The 16470-nt window shown below is 36.8% G+C and overlaps 1 protein-coding gene across 3 annotated transcripts in view; it reads left to right on the forward strand.

Moving 5' to 3' along the window:
• Positions 1 to 16122, forward strand: part of CCAR1 (cell division cycle and apoptosis regulator 1) — a 41747-nt gene extending 25625 nt beyond the window's left edge. For all 3 annotated transcript variants that reach the window (XM_077821780.1, XM_077821781.1, XM_077821782.1), the window contains 11 exons: positions 39 to 122; positions 997 to 1182; positions 3596 to 3787; positions 5759 to 5992; positions 6357 to 6468; positions 7866 to 7948; positions 9251 to 9397; positions 9702 to 9822; positions 10660 to 10845; positions 11439 to 11644; positions 14328 to 16122. In XM_077821780.1, coding sequence (XP_077677906.1) covers positions 39 to 122; positions 997 to 1182; positions 3596 to 3787; positions 5759 to 5992; positions 6357 to 6468; positions 7866 to 7948; positions 9251 to 9397; positions 9702 to 9822; positions 10660 to 10845; positions 11439 to 11644; positions 14328 to 14387 — 1611 coding nt within the window. In that variant the 3' untranslated portion in view covers positions 14388 to 16122. The remainder of the gene's footprint in view (positions 1 to 38; positions 123 to 996; positions 1183 to 3595; positions 3788 to 5758; positions 5993 to 6356; positions 6469 to 7865; positions 7949 to 9250; positions 9398 to 9701; positions 9823 to 10659; positions 10846 to 11438; positions 11645 to 14327) is intronic.
• The last annotated feature ends 348 nt before the right edge of the window (positions 16123 to 16470 follow it).

A 16470-nucleotide genomic window follows, 5' to 3' on the forward strand; every position in this document is an offset into this window, starting at 1 on the left:
AACTTTCTGAATGATGATTTCTTAATTTTATTTGCCAGGATGAAGAGGAAAAGGATGATGGGGAAGCTAAAGAGATCTCTACTCCTACCCACTGGTCTAAACTGGATCCAAAAACAATGAAGGTAACTGTTGAATATTTTAGGTTTCTTTAATTACACAGTGTATTTTTATTTTTAACATTACTTTTGGTATTAAGAGCTGAAGTTGTGATACATTTCTTCGCTCAGATTTTGAAAACTAGTTCAGTGTTTTTGAAAGTTAAACAGTGCTTCTGTTTTATCTTCTTTCCTAATTTTATAGGTAAACAACTTTTTTACTGTGATATCCAAATATATATGTTGTGTGTTAGTGTCTGTTATGATTCTTATAGAAGAGCCTTAACTATTTCATTGAAAGTCTTCAAACTGGGTACAATTTAAAGAAATCAGATTTATTTTATTTAACTGAAAGTGAAGCGTCTACCGTAATCTGGCCTATATACTCAAGTGAGATTTCCTACTCAGGGGTTTAGAAGACAGTTAGTTTAGGAAGATAAACAGAGTTCTTCAGTCATGTTTTCTATGGAAATATTTTATTTATATAACATATATTTTGATGTAAACAGACCTAAAAAGTAATGCCTACAACTTCCTCTGGACCCTTACGTAATTTAACTTTCATAATATATATGATACTCAACAATATACAAAACTATACTCCAGTAGACATAATAGTGAAAAATAAATAAAAGAGCTCTCCAACTTTTTGCTTACCGCTACCAAAATACCTTCTAGAAAAGGGGGAGGGGCTTCAGGGCGATGAAACAAAAAACGTAAGAACTAGTATGTTTTGCAATTAATACCTTTTTTTATATTTAGTTTGTTCCAATGTTGATGAAAAAGGATTTCATTAGCTATTAGACAGTAGGTAATGTTTGCATTTCTGACTTCAGAATGATTGATCATGTATATTGCTATGGCACCGATCAGTACCACTTACACAACTTCTGTTTACTAGGTAAATGACCTTCGCAAGGAATTAGAAAGTCGTACTCTTAGCTCTAAAGGATTAAAATCCCAACTGATAGCCCGACTGACAAAGCAACTAAAAGTAGAAGAACAAAAAGAAGAACAGAAGGAGTTAGAGAAATCTGAAAAAGAAGATGAAGAGGAGGAGGATAGGAAATCTGAAGATGACAAAGAGGTTTGTATTGAGATGTACTTGGTTTAATTTTAAAATGTTATGCAGTGCAGTAGAGGGAAATCGTTAAATCAAGATTTTATAGTTCTCCGCTAGCCGGGCTGGGAAAGGCTTTTTTGCTCTAACTTGAGCTGCTGATTTGTAATGAAACCTTTGTCTAAACGAAGTCATTTGAATTTTTTATCTCCGTAAACCCAACTCAAAAATGTAAACTCACTGAAAATAGATATGCTGGAGTTAAGTTATGCCGGAGTTAAGTTATTCAGACCATTTTAAAAGAAACAAACAAACATTGAGGGGAACAGGAGGAATAAATTATTTTGTAAGATTTTAACTTTTTTTTAACATTAAGAGCGTCAGGGAGTTCAAGTATATTGGCTCTGCACATTTTTCCTCTTATGGGCATATGCACTTCTGGTGCTACAAGCTTCAGTGAACCATTTTGACAAATGTTCAGAATTAATCCTATAAAAAGCTACAAGACCACAACTACCTTGGTTCCTTTCCATTGTTAGTTGCAGACTGAGGGCTGTCCTTCCATGTCTTGAAAATTAAATTTTAACTTTTGGCCAAATAATAGTAGTTTTAATTTTCATCGTGTAGTATAGTGGTGGTTTTCATATTCACAATGTAGTTTTGTTCAGGTTTTCTTCTGTTCCCTATGGTGCTGCACAGATTGTCTCTAGTTGGCCTTTGGCCTCAATAAGACAGGCAATTACAATTCATCTGAATAAAAAAATCTGGCTTCCAGGAGTGAGCATTCCTGCTCTCCTGGGATGGCCATTCTGACGACAAAACTCGATGACTCATGTCTGGCAGAAGGCAATTCTCTAGTGCATTACTCCTTGTGCCCTGCTTCTATGTCATGGTGCCAAACGTAATTCAGGGTTAGGTGCCAAATAATGAAAAAACATGTAAGAAAAGACATGCAGACATGGTTTCAGCTCTTCCTACTGAAGTAGATCTTAAGAGCTGAATGCTCAAGTCTGTCCTTTTCGTAAGCATTTGAAATCATGCTTTAAGCAAAGGACCAATTGGGATGCCATTGGCCCCAGACACTTTGGCATCTTTGTAAAGTGCATCTGTTGGCACCAGAAAACTAGTTGCCTGTTTCTTTGATACCAAAGACTGCCTCAGTGCCCAAAACTGAAACCCTCACTGCCACAGGCATCATTGTTACTGAAAAGCCTGCTCTGAGAAGAGACTTGGTCAGTTCGATGTCTTCCACAGGCCCATCTCTGATGGTTCATTTGAGTTCTCCTTAGGTAGAGGCCTCAGTTCCTCTTTCCACAGCTCTGGAAAAGATGGTGTAGCACTGAGGAATCGTCTGTACTCCCAAGACCCAATGCTGACTCTCAAAAAAGCAATGAGGCACCATGATTCCAGGGAGTACTTTGGTGTTGGAGACCTTTGTGCTGTGAGTGACTCTGGTCCCTCAGTTTGGAAGGTGACTCCTCTTTCCTTAGTGCCAACCCTGAAAACCTTGCTGATTCCTTCTGCTTTGAGGGATATTTGTTGCTTGTCTCTGGCCACTGATGCTGCACTGAGGGACAGTTTCCCCAGAGACGACAGTCTGGTATTTTTCCTTCCTTTAGGTTGAATCAGAAAACAGTATATTAACAACCAAGTTAATCAAATTCAAGTTTGATTAACTTCAGATAGCAATCACATAGTATCTTGGAACACTGAGTAATGCACTGTTTTTAAAAGCAAGCAGAGACTGTGCTTGAGTATTTTTAAACAGCAAAACTTTTATGTTCTTGGCCTAGCAGTTAAAAAGCTAAAATCTGTGCTTTTTGCTGCACGATGAAATTTACTGCAATCACAAATAAAAATACCATTCTTTTTATATCTTTATTTAATCCGTAGCAGTTGTATCTAGAGTTATTGCATATAACGTGATACCCTGTTTTTAAAAAAAACAAAACCAAATGAAAACCAACCACTTAGCATCTAAAGGTAAATCTGTGCTGTTCATATGCACTGGGGGAAGGTGGTGAATGGAGCTTTTACTCTTCTCGTATAAGAAATTTAAGGGCTTAAAAGAGCCCTTGGAATGTCTGCTAACTTGCCAGTTTGCATATCATACCTCTAAGGAATATAATTTGGTCCCGTTCCAGCTATCAAGCAAGTACACTGCAGTTAGCACTGTGTGCTAATAAGGGTTTGTATGTTGCTCCTTACAGAGGATGTGGTGCTCCTGCATACCCTATGGAATGTTGCCTTGGCTAACAGGATTTCTACAGCAGAGGATGACACTGGACAGCATCCCTACTCTCTCTAGGAGCCACTGGCCCACAATCTGTTAATAAATTTCCCAGCACTTAAGCCTTCTATCCATTCTGTGAAAAGCAGTGAGCATTTAAAGCTAATATATGGTTTGAAATTTCATCTCTAAAATGTGTTTATTTTTTAGGAAGAAGAAAGGAAACGTCAGGAAGAAATGGAGCGTCAACGACGAGAGAGACGATACATCTTGCCTGATGAACCAGCAATCATTGTACATCCTAACTGGGCAGCAAAAAGTGGAAAATTTGATTGTAGTATTATGTCTCTTAGTGTTCTTCTGGATTACAGGCTGGAGGATAACAAAGAGCATTCTTTTGAGGTAATTTTGTTTACTTTGTATCTAGTACAGCATAATGAAATGCAATTTTAGTGAGTTTAATGTAGTAGGATGTTGTACTGAGAAATACCAACTTTTCACACCAAATATTTGAATAAATACTTTTTAAATGCAATAGTTCTTAGACTCTGTATTTCTTTTGCAACGGAAGTATTACGTAATATATTCAAATTCTGCTATAACTTACTGCTACAACTGAATCCTTATTTTCATGTTAGCAACTATATCCTAAAATTCTAAATATTAAGGTACTAGTGTAAAAAGAGACAAACTTGAAGTTTAATCCTTAGTCCATACTTGGAAAAACTGTGTAGGTATTGATACCACATTTATCACTGCAGTATGACTGCTCGGTAAATTCTAAAAGAAACACATAGGTTCTAATTTCTCCCTTTTGTTTCTCTCTCTCTCTCTCTCTCTCTCTCTCTCTCTCTCTCTCTCTCTCAATGAAAACTTTTTCCTGAGGCTGTAAGGCCAATTGGATGTTTTTTCTGTACTCATGAATATCTTACATAGTGATAAGACAAGAGCATGTTAACACACTACGTGTTCAGAATGTTGTGTCTTGCATATTAGTACATAAGCAGTTCATGGAACTTACATGGTTGTCTATGCTAGTCACTTTCATAGGTACTGTAGTTATTCATCTTTTCTTGGTGTATAGAAATACCTTGGTATTTCAGATACCACATTTTGATAACTGTAGGTAAATATTGTATTGGTTTTATTTAAATGACAAGCATTATGTTCAGACATCTGTAATTACGCTTTCTTTATGTCTGTGCTATTTTAATGAATTTATACTCTTGGGTTGGAATTCGTACTTAATTGTTTTACTAGGATATCTAACTAATATTTTATGACATCTTTAGATCACCATGGTGTTTGCGACATGCACTATACATTTTCAAACCTCTTTAGACTATTTTGTTTTTCCTTTTCCAGTACTCCTCCATCATACCTCAAACTCACTGGTTTATAATTACCAGGTCTCTGCTTTCCCCTTTCAGCATTTTCCAAGGTCAAATCTACTGATATTTTCCTTATGTTCTTGATATATCTTGATTTTTTTTTTCCTTAGGCTTCTATTTTTAACTGGCTAACTGGTACTATTTTCCTTGCACAAGTTTTCATACAATCCCTTTTTGTAATACTCAGTCACATCTTGCTTTGTGGACTAATTCACAAGCCTGCTTTTTAGTAAAAATAAATTAATAGTTGTAGCCAATCTTACAATTCTTAAATTATGTACACAGGCTTTCTGTGAAGTAGATATGTGAACTGACTGTTTGCTCGTGGCTTTTGACTGATTTGTGTTTATTTTTGTGTTGTGCTTTGCAAATCTGCATTTTAAAAATAGTTTTATTCACATGTTCCAAATGCCAGTACCACTTTCTTCTATGATACAAAAAGATAGTATTGTCTTTTATTTTTGTGTGGAAATAGTTTGCTTTCTGCAATTAACTTGTTTTTAATTATGCACAGTTTCTTGATTCCCTCTCCACATCCCACACCCCCAAGTTCTTATGCTCTGCATCATCCTTAACTTAAGGAACTGGTGTAGCTTAAACTAAGTATTTGTTACAATAGCAAGTCATAGTATCTGCCTCCTAGTACTATATGAGTGTTTGAATTTGTATAGCAAAACAAAAATTAATCTGGGACCTGAGGGCTGCTCTGTGTGTGTGTGTGTGTGTGTGTGTGTGTGTGTATATATATATAAAAAAGTTTTGTAATTTTAACTTTTCTTTTTCAGATGGCCATATTCAAACAAACTGGGTTTTTTAGATAAACAGTATGTTACTCTGATACAGTGCCATGTTTTCGATTAATGTGATATGAATTTTGATAGGGAAGCAGTGATACGGTTACTTAAATGCAAATACAGTATAACTATATTTTTAAAATATCATACCTCTCTTCACCAGTTGTCTCTTGTGTGTTTTGATTCAGGTTTCATTGTTTGCAGAACTATTCAATGAAATGCTTCAAAGGGATTTTGGTGTCAGAATCTACAAAGCACTGATATCCCTTCCAGAGAGAGAGGACAAAAAAGAGAAAAAGAGCAAAAAAGAAGAGAGAAAAGATAAAAAAGAAGAAAAAGATGATGAAAATGATGATCCAAAACCTAAGAGGAGAAAATCTGGAGATGATAAAGATAAGAAGGAAGATAAAGAGGAGAGGAAGGTCTGCAATTAGTTTATGTAAAAATACATGATGTTGCTTGGATAAGCAATAATCAGTTTACTGTGTTTTACTCTGCAATTTCCAAAACTTCATATTTTTGTGTTAATTTTATTTGTCTGGATCAAGATTGTTCGGATAGAGTAGTTCTTAATCTTTAAGAACTTGACAATTACACATTTTCTCAAGTGTCTTCTTTAAACAGCATTCAGCCGTGTCATTGTAAAATGATTTAAATTCATTAGAAATACTAATTTGGATGAATATATATATATATTGTATTGAAGTTTTTAATGATGGTGAGATTTTTTTCATTTTGCTATTGCCCATCGTTGGATTGCTTAATTTTTAGGCATTTTCATTACAGAGGGAAGATAAAAGGAAAGATGATACTAAAGATGAAGAAGAAACTGAAGATGACAATAATCAGGAAGAGTATGATCCGATGGAAGCGGAAGATGCTGAAGATGAAGATGATGGTATATTATGTGAAAGTTTTTTGACTTCCTCAACTTTTGAATTGTGTCTGGATATGCTTTTTGAACTTGAGAGCTTTAGAATTAGAAAATATAAAATTAAAGTATTAGTATAATTAGAGACACTAATTTGTGTTGTCGTAATTCTGAGTGGCCAAAATCAGGATTGAAGCCCTATTGGGTGGATAAAGTTAGGCACTTAAGTTTGAAAATGTTGGCTTGTATTTTTATGCTTTTTCCTGGGCCAAATTATCACAATCCAGGGGTTCTGGCACACCATAAAATAGAGGGTTTCCTTGGCTCTGCATCCCTTCGTTCCCCACTTGAACTGGTGGCTTCTGGTTCTATCTCCTCCCAAAGAAGCAGGAACAGTGGAATGAAACCTCTTCCATTTTCCAGGAGCAGCAGCAGTGGCCCTCTGTCCCCTCGCCCATAGATGTGGGAGAGGATAAGTGGGACTGTCCTATTCTGTACTCTTTTGCCACGTGAATGCTCCTTTGTTGGAGAGGTGTAGGCAGAGCCCCTCAGATTACTGTGTCTTGGAGTAAACACCCAGTTGAGATGTATGGGGCAGTTCACACTTCACGGAGCTAGTGTCAGGCTGTCAGCAGATTTGAGCAAACACCATTGCAGCAGTTTACACTGTCAGATTCTTCACAATGAAAGCTAAAAAATAAATAAATAAATTTCAATTGAAACTTGGATTGGGAGGTGATCCTATGGCCCCCAAGAACTGGGTCTCAAGGTATGGATCTACAGTGCTATATACCTTAAACCAGCCCTGCTTTTGTCAAACTTTTCTCCCTTCTATTTCAGATTTTGATGGTACTATATTGCCTACCTTACAAAAAGCAGTTTATTAAAAAGCTTTTAATAACTCTGTGTTTGAGAACCTAAATGTCACAACCAAATGAACTGACAGTAAAACATCAATCTTCTCTTCTTACCCTTTTCTCTCATTTGGGTTAATTATTAGGATATAACTTTGAATCTTTGAAACTCTTGAGTCTTAGTAGAGGAAGTTGCATGACTTCCTTCCTCACTCACATGGTGGCACCTGAACTATGTTAAGGTTAGCTTATCTGATGGTCTGTCCAGCTTTCCATGTGAAAACCAGGCCTATGTATGAAAATTTGAATGATATATTGAGATAAAATGGACTTATTTGAGTGCATTGTGTCAAAGTAGGCCAAAAGAAAAAAAACAAAATTGTATTTTAATTATAATCTTGCAAAATAACATTTTACCTTTCAATTTCATGTTTAGGAAGAGCGTGTCATAATCTGATCACTTTTTTTTGCAAACTGTATTTTCTTTAAAAATCATACACAAGCATTTGAAATAGTGGTTCTAGATTCTAATTCACTGTGAATTTGCTGAATTCCACTTTTGTTTTTTAGACCGGGATGATGAGGAAATGAACAAGCGAGATGATAGAAGAGAGGGAAACAGACATTGCAAAGAGAGATCTTCTAAAGATAAAGTACTTACTGCCTGTTTTATAACTATACATAGCCTTAATGTAAAAGTAGTACCGGTTAAGGTTGCTCTTTAGTTTTCATTATAAAATCTGTTTTCACTGGTTCATTTCCCTCAAAAACTTTCCTTTTAGCCTGAAACTTTACATCTAAATAAGTTAGAGGGGAGTGCTTCTGATGACTAATTTTAAATATGTTTTCTTCTAAATCTTGTAAGTTATTTTAAATTTTTCTCTCATAATTAACTTTCTCAGGTGGGATACTAATTAGCTTGAAAGACTTGAGAGTAAGTCCTGCCCATCCATAAAAGAGGCGACTGGTCTGACTTTAAGTGCCAATTTGAGGCAGGCAGAAATCCAGTGAAATTGCCTCAATCTATTAAGGAGGGTAGGAAGAAGTGTGGCCCAGCCCAGCCTATGCATTCATGCCACTTATGTTTCTTTTGGACTTTTGAGGTTTCTGTGATTTAATCCCAAATTGGTTCCTTTTTTTGAAGCTGTTTCCATGTTCATGTCTCAGTAAATCAGATGTTCTTTTAATGCAACAAAATATTACGCTATAAACTAACTTTTCCGTTATAATGTCAGGAATCCTTTTGGAAGTCTCCTCATACACAAAAAAGAGAGCCTCTTCCTCGGAAATAACCATGGCTTTTCTCCATATGCCAAATTCAGAACAATGAAAACTAACCATAATATAGTGAATCTAGGATTTATTTGCCAAAAATCAGAAAGTAAAACAGATTTTTAATCATACCCCTTTTCTCCTCTTAAGCTAAGGAGGTGTAAAAACAATATTAAGCATGCATGCAGGACTGCAGATCAATCCCAGGATCTTATGTGATTCTGATGTTCGTTAATCATAGTTGATGGGTGTTCTGTTTTGAAAATAATTGTCAGTTCAAAGATTTGAGACTGTTTTTGAGGGGGCATTATCTACGAACACACGTGTGTACCATTGGTGCGGGGATGTTTGTCGTTTGATAAAGCCATGCTAGCCTGAGCAAAAGGAAAAAAGAATATTTTCCTGTTTACATGTACAAAAACCTGTCTTCTGTGCTTTAATTCTGTTAAGAATTTTTGGATACAGCTTGTATGAGAGATGTCCTACTAAATAAAGCTATATTATACTTATGAGCCTAATAGGTAAAATACTGGCAATAGTAGTAACTTTGACTCATAAAGTAAATGGTAAAATTGGTAGAGGGAATCTACTTTGTTAACCCAAGCACTCTATTAATTATTTATAAAGACTAGGAAACACTGATATTGTAACTTACTAATTAATATGCAATGTATTCTCTATAGGAGAAAGATAAGACACAGATGATTACAGTTAACCGGGATCTTCTCATGGCTTTCGTTTATTTTGATCAAAGTCATTGTGGATACCTTCTTGAAAAGGACATGGAGGAGATACTGTATACACTTGGACTACATCTTTCACGTGCTCAGGTTCTGTTTTATAATTCTATAGAAATGTATTTTGCAATGAGGCAGGAATGCTGCAGAAAAAGAGTATATAATATATTTAAAGGTTGTTGCATATTCATTGTGGGCAAGTTAGTGCTGTTTAAACAAGTCAGGGAAAAATTTATAAGTTGCAATCAGTAAGCTTTTTTGCATTTTAATGCAATCAGTTAATTTAATATTTTAAATCAAATATTTGTTTTAAAATACCATTCTAAATATATGAAACTATTATAATAGAATTATTCAACAAAGTAACATAATATTGATTTCCTTTGTTATATTTTAGGTTAAGAAACTACTTAATAAGGTAGTACTTCGAGAATCTTGCTTTTACAGAAGATTAACTGATACCTCAAAAGATGAAGAAAATCAGGAAGAGTCCGAAGCCCTGCAGGAAGATATGTTAGGTCAGTGATCCCCAAACTGTGGGGTGTGCCATCTATGGGGGGTGCAGAGAAATGTTCAGACGGGCGTGGTGGGACCCAGGCCAGCCCACGGGGGTGGGGAGGGAGTGCCACCCAGCTCCACTCTACCCCTGGATCTGCTTCTGGCCCCGCCCCCAACTGTGGCTGGCGGGGTAGGGAACACAGACAGGGGTAAGATGGAGGCACAAAAAAGTTTGGGGACCACTCTGTTACGTAGTTAGTACTAATTTGCCTGGTTGCAAAACTTCACCTAAAATCACTGCTATATTACAGAGGTAAGAGTGGATAAAATATTTATTCCCTTAAAGTTACAAGTTCAGCACTTCAAACAAGTAGATCCTGTGAGGTCTGCATAGATCTTGGACAGTTTGCAGAACCCAGGGCTTCTGGCTCCCCATGCTCCCCGCTATGTTTACTGTGCAAACCCTGTATATTGGAATGGGAAAGTGGATGAGCTTGCTGATTATAAAGATTACTTTCCTGTGGGGAACGTGTTTGTGGGGAATGATACTGCAGAGGGCAGCCACTCTATCCCTCTCCCTTAGCATGGAATTCAATTCATGCAGCCATCCTTCAATAAACAGGGAGGATGGGAAGAACGTTATGCAAGCGGTTTTCGCTCTTCTCAGGCCCCACACCTGACTCTGCCTGCTTTTTATCTCCTCCCTCACATATGCAGAGAGCACCTTGGTTCTCAAATATTTAGATTAGGGTCTTTTTAGAAGGTTTTGAACACATTCTTCATATTCTGGTCGGTTGAAAACTGATCCAATTTTTAATTGTTTTACATATTTTGTAACATTACTTAATTTATTTTAGGCAACAGATTGCTGCTACCATCCCCTACTATAAAACAAGAATCTAAGGGTACAGAAGAAAATGTTGGCCTAATTGTGTACAATGGAGCTATGGTGGATGTAGGGAGCCTCTTGCAGAAACTAGAGAAGAGTGAAAGAGTGCGGTCTGAAATAGAACAAAAACTTCAGTTGCTGGAAGAGAAAACAGGTTTGAGAACGTACTTTGAAGATGTACCATGATTTTTCTGAAATGTTTATTATAAAATACTACATATACAGTACATAACATTCAAACCTTCTCGAATTTGGTTTATGACCCAGTGTTATAAAACAGTTTTGCATTATTAAATTCTGTTTTCCCCCCTATTTCTCTCCCACACTTTGAACTTGCACAGCGAACACTTGATTGGCCAATCAAATAGGTTGGAGTACCATTGTTAGCCATGTTAGTCCTTTGTGGTGTTTGCCTTTTCTGATCAAATTAAGTGCAAATCCATGTCCGACAAAGAACAGACCTGCTCAGAGTTCAGTATTGAATTGCATAAAAAATCAGGTTATTTCACCTGAAGACATTTTCTGGGGAGTGAATTATTTAATGCCCCATGTGGAACAGTATAACGGAGACTATTTTACTTCTCAAACTGCGAGGAGCTTAAATATTAGTTATCACATTTTATTAGTGCTAATGCTTAATACTATCTTTTAAAAAATTGTATTAATGTTTTTTCTAGGATGCAGAAAGGAATGGTAAGGGGCATAGTATAAGGTATTTGAGATGACTTGAGATTGTCTTTTTTTCAGATGAAGATGAAAAGACCATATTACAGTTGGAGAATTCTAACAAAAACCTGTCTGGAGAGCTTAAAGAAGTAAAAAAGGACCTAAACCAAGTACAAGAGAATTTGAAGACCTCAGAAGATACCAATTTGCAATTTGAGGGCCAGCTGAATAAGACAATCAAAAATTTAGCCACAGTTATGGATGAAATACACAGCGTTCTTAAAAAGGTTAGAATCTTGCAACTCTTCAGTTATATGTATTGCTTTATAAACTAAGCTATTTTAAAATGAGTTTTCAGAATATTCCCAGACACATGTACATATGAATTTGTAGTTAAGGCTCTAAATATGTATTGGTCATTTAAGGGAAAGAAATTTTAATAAGAGTGGTGTAGTTTAAAAAAAAAAAAAGAAAACCAGGAAACTATTTTTAGGTGTAACCTTAACTATGAAAATTAACAGTTCAAGTATCTAAAACCACCATAATTGTGCCTTTATATCACCCACTGGCTGAAATCTGCCTTACACCGCCTTAAATCTTATGTTGAGCAAAAGGATCATATGGGAATCCTTGTGATGTAGGTAGGTAGAGTATTTCCAGAGACTTGCATGGGAGGCATTCTGGTGTGGTGAATAAGGCCTAGAACTCTGGGTGTCAGGAGGCCTGGAATCTAATCCTTCTTGTGACAATAACTTCCTTTGTGGCCTTGGACAAGTAGCTTACATCTGTAAACATCAGTTTCACTTTATAACTGGAGTGATATTATTTATCTACTTCACTGGGATGTTATAAGGCCTAACTAAATAATGCTTGCATAAATGTAGGCTATTACTGACACTTAGTGGTGTTATTAGAACTGAAAAGTTTCTTGCTTTCAGCTATAGGTTGATTCAGTGATACCATGTGGCATGTTGGAAGGGTCCATTAAAAATAAAGATTAGGAAACATGCCAGATTTGTTCGATGTACCAGAAAAATTCTACTCTATCATAAAATCATTTAAGTGAAATTTCAGGAGAATTGTAGTTTTGAAGATGAGGGCAGTGGACAAAGTTAGACTTATAAAGGAAAGCTAGCTTCAACTTTATCCATGAAGAGATGGTAGTTTCTCCATAATTTATTTTCACCACAGAAATGTCTCTGTGGGAGGCCTCACAGAAGCTGCTACTTAGATGTAGTGCTGACTTGTGAATCTCCTACTTTACTCCTGGGGGAATTCTGCATCACTGCACATGATTTATGTCCCCCGCAGATTTCTTTGCTTCCCTGCAGAAAAATTACTTTTTGATGGGGAAGCAAAGGGAAGCCACAAGAGTGGTCATGTGCCCCTCCCCAGCAGTATGTTTCAGGTGCCCAGGGCAGCTGGCAGAAGGTAAATCACTGAGGCAGGGGACAGGACTGGGGAATATCCAGCTCCCTACCCTGCGCCAGGCTCAACTGCTAGTCCTGGCTGGGGAGGACGAGACTTACTCATCCCCTTCATGGCATCTGGGGCTGGGTCAGACCCACCCCCAAATTTCTTCCCCAGCTGCAGGAAGCTCTGCAAACTCCCCTCATCCCCACTTCCTGCACTCATCACTCCTCAGCTGCAGGGGGAGGGATCCCTATGCAGGGAGCTGCTCCCCCACCCACCCAGTCCTGTTCATCCAGACCCTCCCGCCGATCTGCATCACCCCGATGAGCCACCCAGATCCCCACCCCACCCCGAACCCCAGTCAGTTTCACCTGGATCCCCTACTCCCCCAGCATCTGGACCCTCCACTGAGCCCCAGACACCCCTGCTGAGCTGTCTCCCCCCACACCACATCCAGACCCCCCCATTCTGAGCCCCAACCACCTTCACCTGGACCCCCCTGCAGAGTCCCATTACTATAGCACCCAGAACCCCCAACAAGCCCCTGTGCATCCAGAGCCCTCCTGCACCCGGATCCCCCACTGAGCCGTCCGCACCTAGATTGTGCCAAACAGAACATTCTCAACCCACACCTGGATTCCCCCATACTGAGCCCCTCCACACTTGGATCCTGCCTTGCTGAGCCTGCCAGCCCACACCTGGTGCATCTAGCATGGAGGGGGGGCAGGGTGTGTGTTTCTGGGGCAGCCCAGTCCTTGAGCTGTCAGGGTTGGGTGTAGCCTCACTGCTGAGTCAGTGTCCGGGGTCGGGGAGCTGCACAGTGATCTCCCACCTCTGTGCAGCCAGTGGCCTGTGCTCCCCAATGCCATGCTGGAGCCTCCACATTTATGTAACAAATACAATTTGCAGAATTGTGCAGAATTTTGAAATATTGTGTGCAAAAATTTTAATTTTTTGGTGCAGAATGCCCTCCGGAGTGCTACTTTCAGATGAGAGGAAGATGATCAGTAACTGAATGGACCCAGTCATTTAAAGAAAGTTATTTTTTAACTGTAATTTACATGTTAAAAACAGCATCTTAGATCATTAAAACTGAATTTTAAGAATCCAGTGTGCTTTTTATTGTTCATGATTATTTCTTTTTTACATTTTACTTATTTTTAACAATGAAAATAAATAAGCCAATTTAGTCAGTTTTACTTTGATTCTCATATACTGGCATGGGGTAACAGGGTTTGGGTTGCAAAACATTCCACTCTAGATGTTTTTGATTTCTTTAAAAAAAAAAAAAAATTCTATGGGGACATAAAACAGGTAATTTAAATAAACCTAATTTTGTGCCTATCTTAATCTGTGGGCCCTTAATTTTTCAGGAAGGAATCGTGTTGCAGCTTAGAAATAATAGTTTTCATAAAACACACCTGACAGTTTAACAAGTAAAACAGTGTACCTTGTTTTCATTGTAAGTTTAGGGCCTTTAAATTGGTTTTCAGCTTAGCTTAGGGATACTGCTGCTAATGGAACTTACACTACTGCCTTTTCCCCCCCTTTTTATAGGATATTGTAAAGAATGAAGATAAAGATCAAAAATCCAAAGAAAATGGAGCAAATGTATGATAAAACTGCTGCTGTTTAGAAGAAAGGTGTTACATAATGTAATATAAATCATGATATCAGAGTGTATGGAAGTGATGCATGTTTGGTTTTTTTTAGTAGTATAAATATCTTAGTTCTAAAAAGATGTATAAAGTTTTATGAATGTGAGTCAGCTTCTGAAGATTGCTTGTAATTCATAGCATTCAATTTACTTAGACACTCCTTGAGAGAAAATAATTTTGCATTGCAAAATGTTTTAGGATGAACTTTGTTACAGTTTTAACCCTAATAAAGTTCATCAACTTAATGGACAGTAGCAAGTATTTAATTACCAAATGGTTTTTCATTAAAGTCTAGTGAAATCAAAATGTTCATTATTTATAGAATTGCCATTTTTAGGGTTTTATTTTTATTTGTCTAATTAGTCTTTTAAAATTCAAATATAAATCATACAATAGCATGTGGCTTAATTTTGCAAGTAAAGATTTTTTTAAAAATGCTTGAATTTTTTTACTTGTCATAACTTTCTTTTCCCTTCCAATTGTAATTTTCTCCCCCAAGGCTGCTCCTGTTAAAGCCTCACAGTATATAGTAGTTCAGATGAATTAAGAAAGCAATAGAAACCCTCTGCGGTGTTGGCAGTAGGGCTGTGGGATTTATATGAAAATACACGGGCCTGTTTTAATGTAAGTCACCTGTGTTCCTTTAACTGTTCTTATTTCCCGATTGATATATATATGCTACTTTTTAAATAACAAATGTGGTGTATTAAAATGTATGGTTGGATACCAGGCCAGTGGATGTCATATAATGCTTTATCTGGAGAAAACTTTAAATTGTCTTCTTTAATTGAATTTGACTTCTTTTGTAGCTTGTGCAATTCCTTCTAAGATTGAAACAGCCCTACAGAAGAATGGATAACTAAATATTAAATTATAAGGGACAGGACAGTTCTTGTTTTGATGGTAACGGTTGAGGTTGTGTGTGTGTGTGTGTGTGTGTGTGTGTGTGTAAAAATTACCAGTGATCTAAATTAAAAGTTGACTTGGCATCTTTGTCAATGCAACGTATCCAAATATGAAGTATGAGAAATCATAGTTTGATGCAACTTTTCAGAAAAAAAAAAAAAAAAAAACGTTGGGGGTAAACAAATTGTTTTTTCTTGCTAGAATGGAGAATTTTAGCCAACTGATTTTATACCTAGATATCCTGAGTAACTAAATACCTGTTAAAAGATTCGAAGTGCCATAATATGTATAAATAACCTACATGGAACTTGTGGTTCCTTAAAAAAATGTATTAAAATGCCTGAAATTGTTTTGTTTAAAAAAAGTCTTAAATTGGTGCTTTTATCACTTGTTTGTGTTTTGGTTATTTGAAGCCAAACTAGTGCAACGTTTTTAACCATTAAAATAGCATGCAAAAACTCCCCCCTCCTCCCCCCCCAGTTTTGTTTCAATTAAGATGAAATAGTATATGCAACATCTTAATACCTTTTTATTATTTTGTTTTAAAAAGCAAAGACCTATAATCAAGACAGGCACTAATTAACTTGCATTAAACACACACACACAGTGAGTAAAAAAGATGAAAAGTCTATTTCTTGCCTTTTTCAGTGTCAGGTTTTATTTAACAAGGACAATAATGAAATCAATTTTAAAAACAATCTAATGAAATATTAGTAGACTTTGATAAAAGCTTCACTGGCTAAAATTCTTCTGTGGCTAAAAATAAATGTTCATACTTTTTTACCTTCGTACAGTTTGGCCAGTACAGTATATGTGTCGACTGAATTTTAAAACTAAAGATTTTGCACACTATGCTTTCATAATGAACTGAGAGGAAAAAGTCAGTTTTTGTGTAACTTGTTTTAATTTTTTCAAAAGGAGTGTTTTAACAACTGCTATATAGTATCCTAAAAGTTATTAAATCCATGATTGGGGAAGAAAATGGAACCTTCATAAATACCTCAGAAAAGCTAGTTCACTTAAAATCCATCAAGAAAAGACTAAGGTGGTGATGTGGGTAGGGGTGAAACATCTGTGAGAATAATTTACCTTGGACTTCTAGGGTGCTTCTCATGTGAAGATCTGAAAGCACTCAG

This window comes from Eretmochelys imbricata, chromosome 7 (assembly GCF_965152235.1).
Source record: "Eretmochelys imbricata isolate rEreImb1 chromosome 7, rEreImb1.hap1, whole genome shotgun sequence".
Taxonomy (NCBI): domain Eukaryota; kingdom Metazoa; phylum Chordata; order Testudines; family Cheloniidae; genus Eretmochelys; species Eretmochelys imbricata.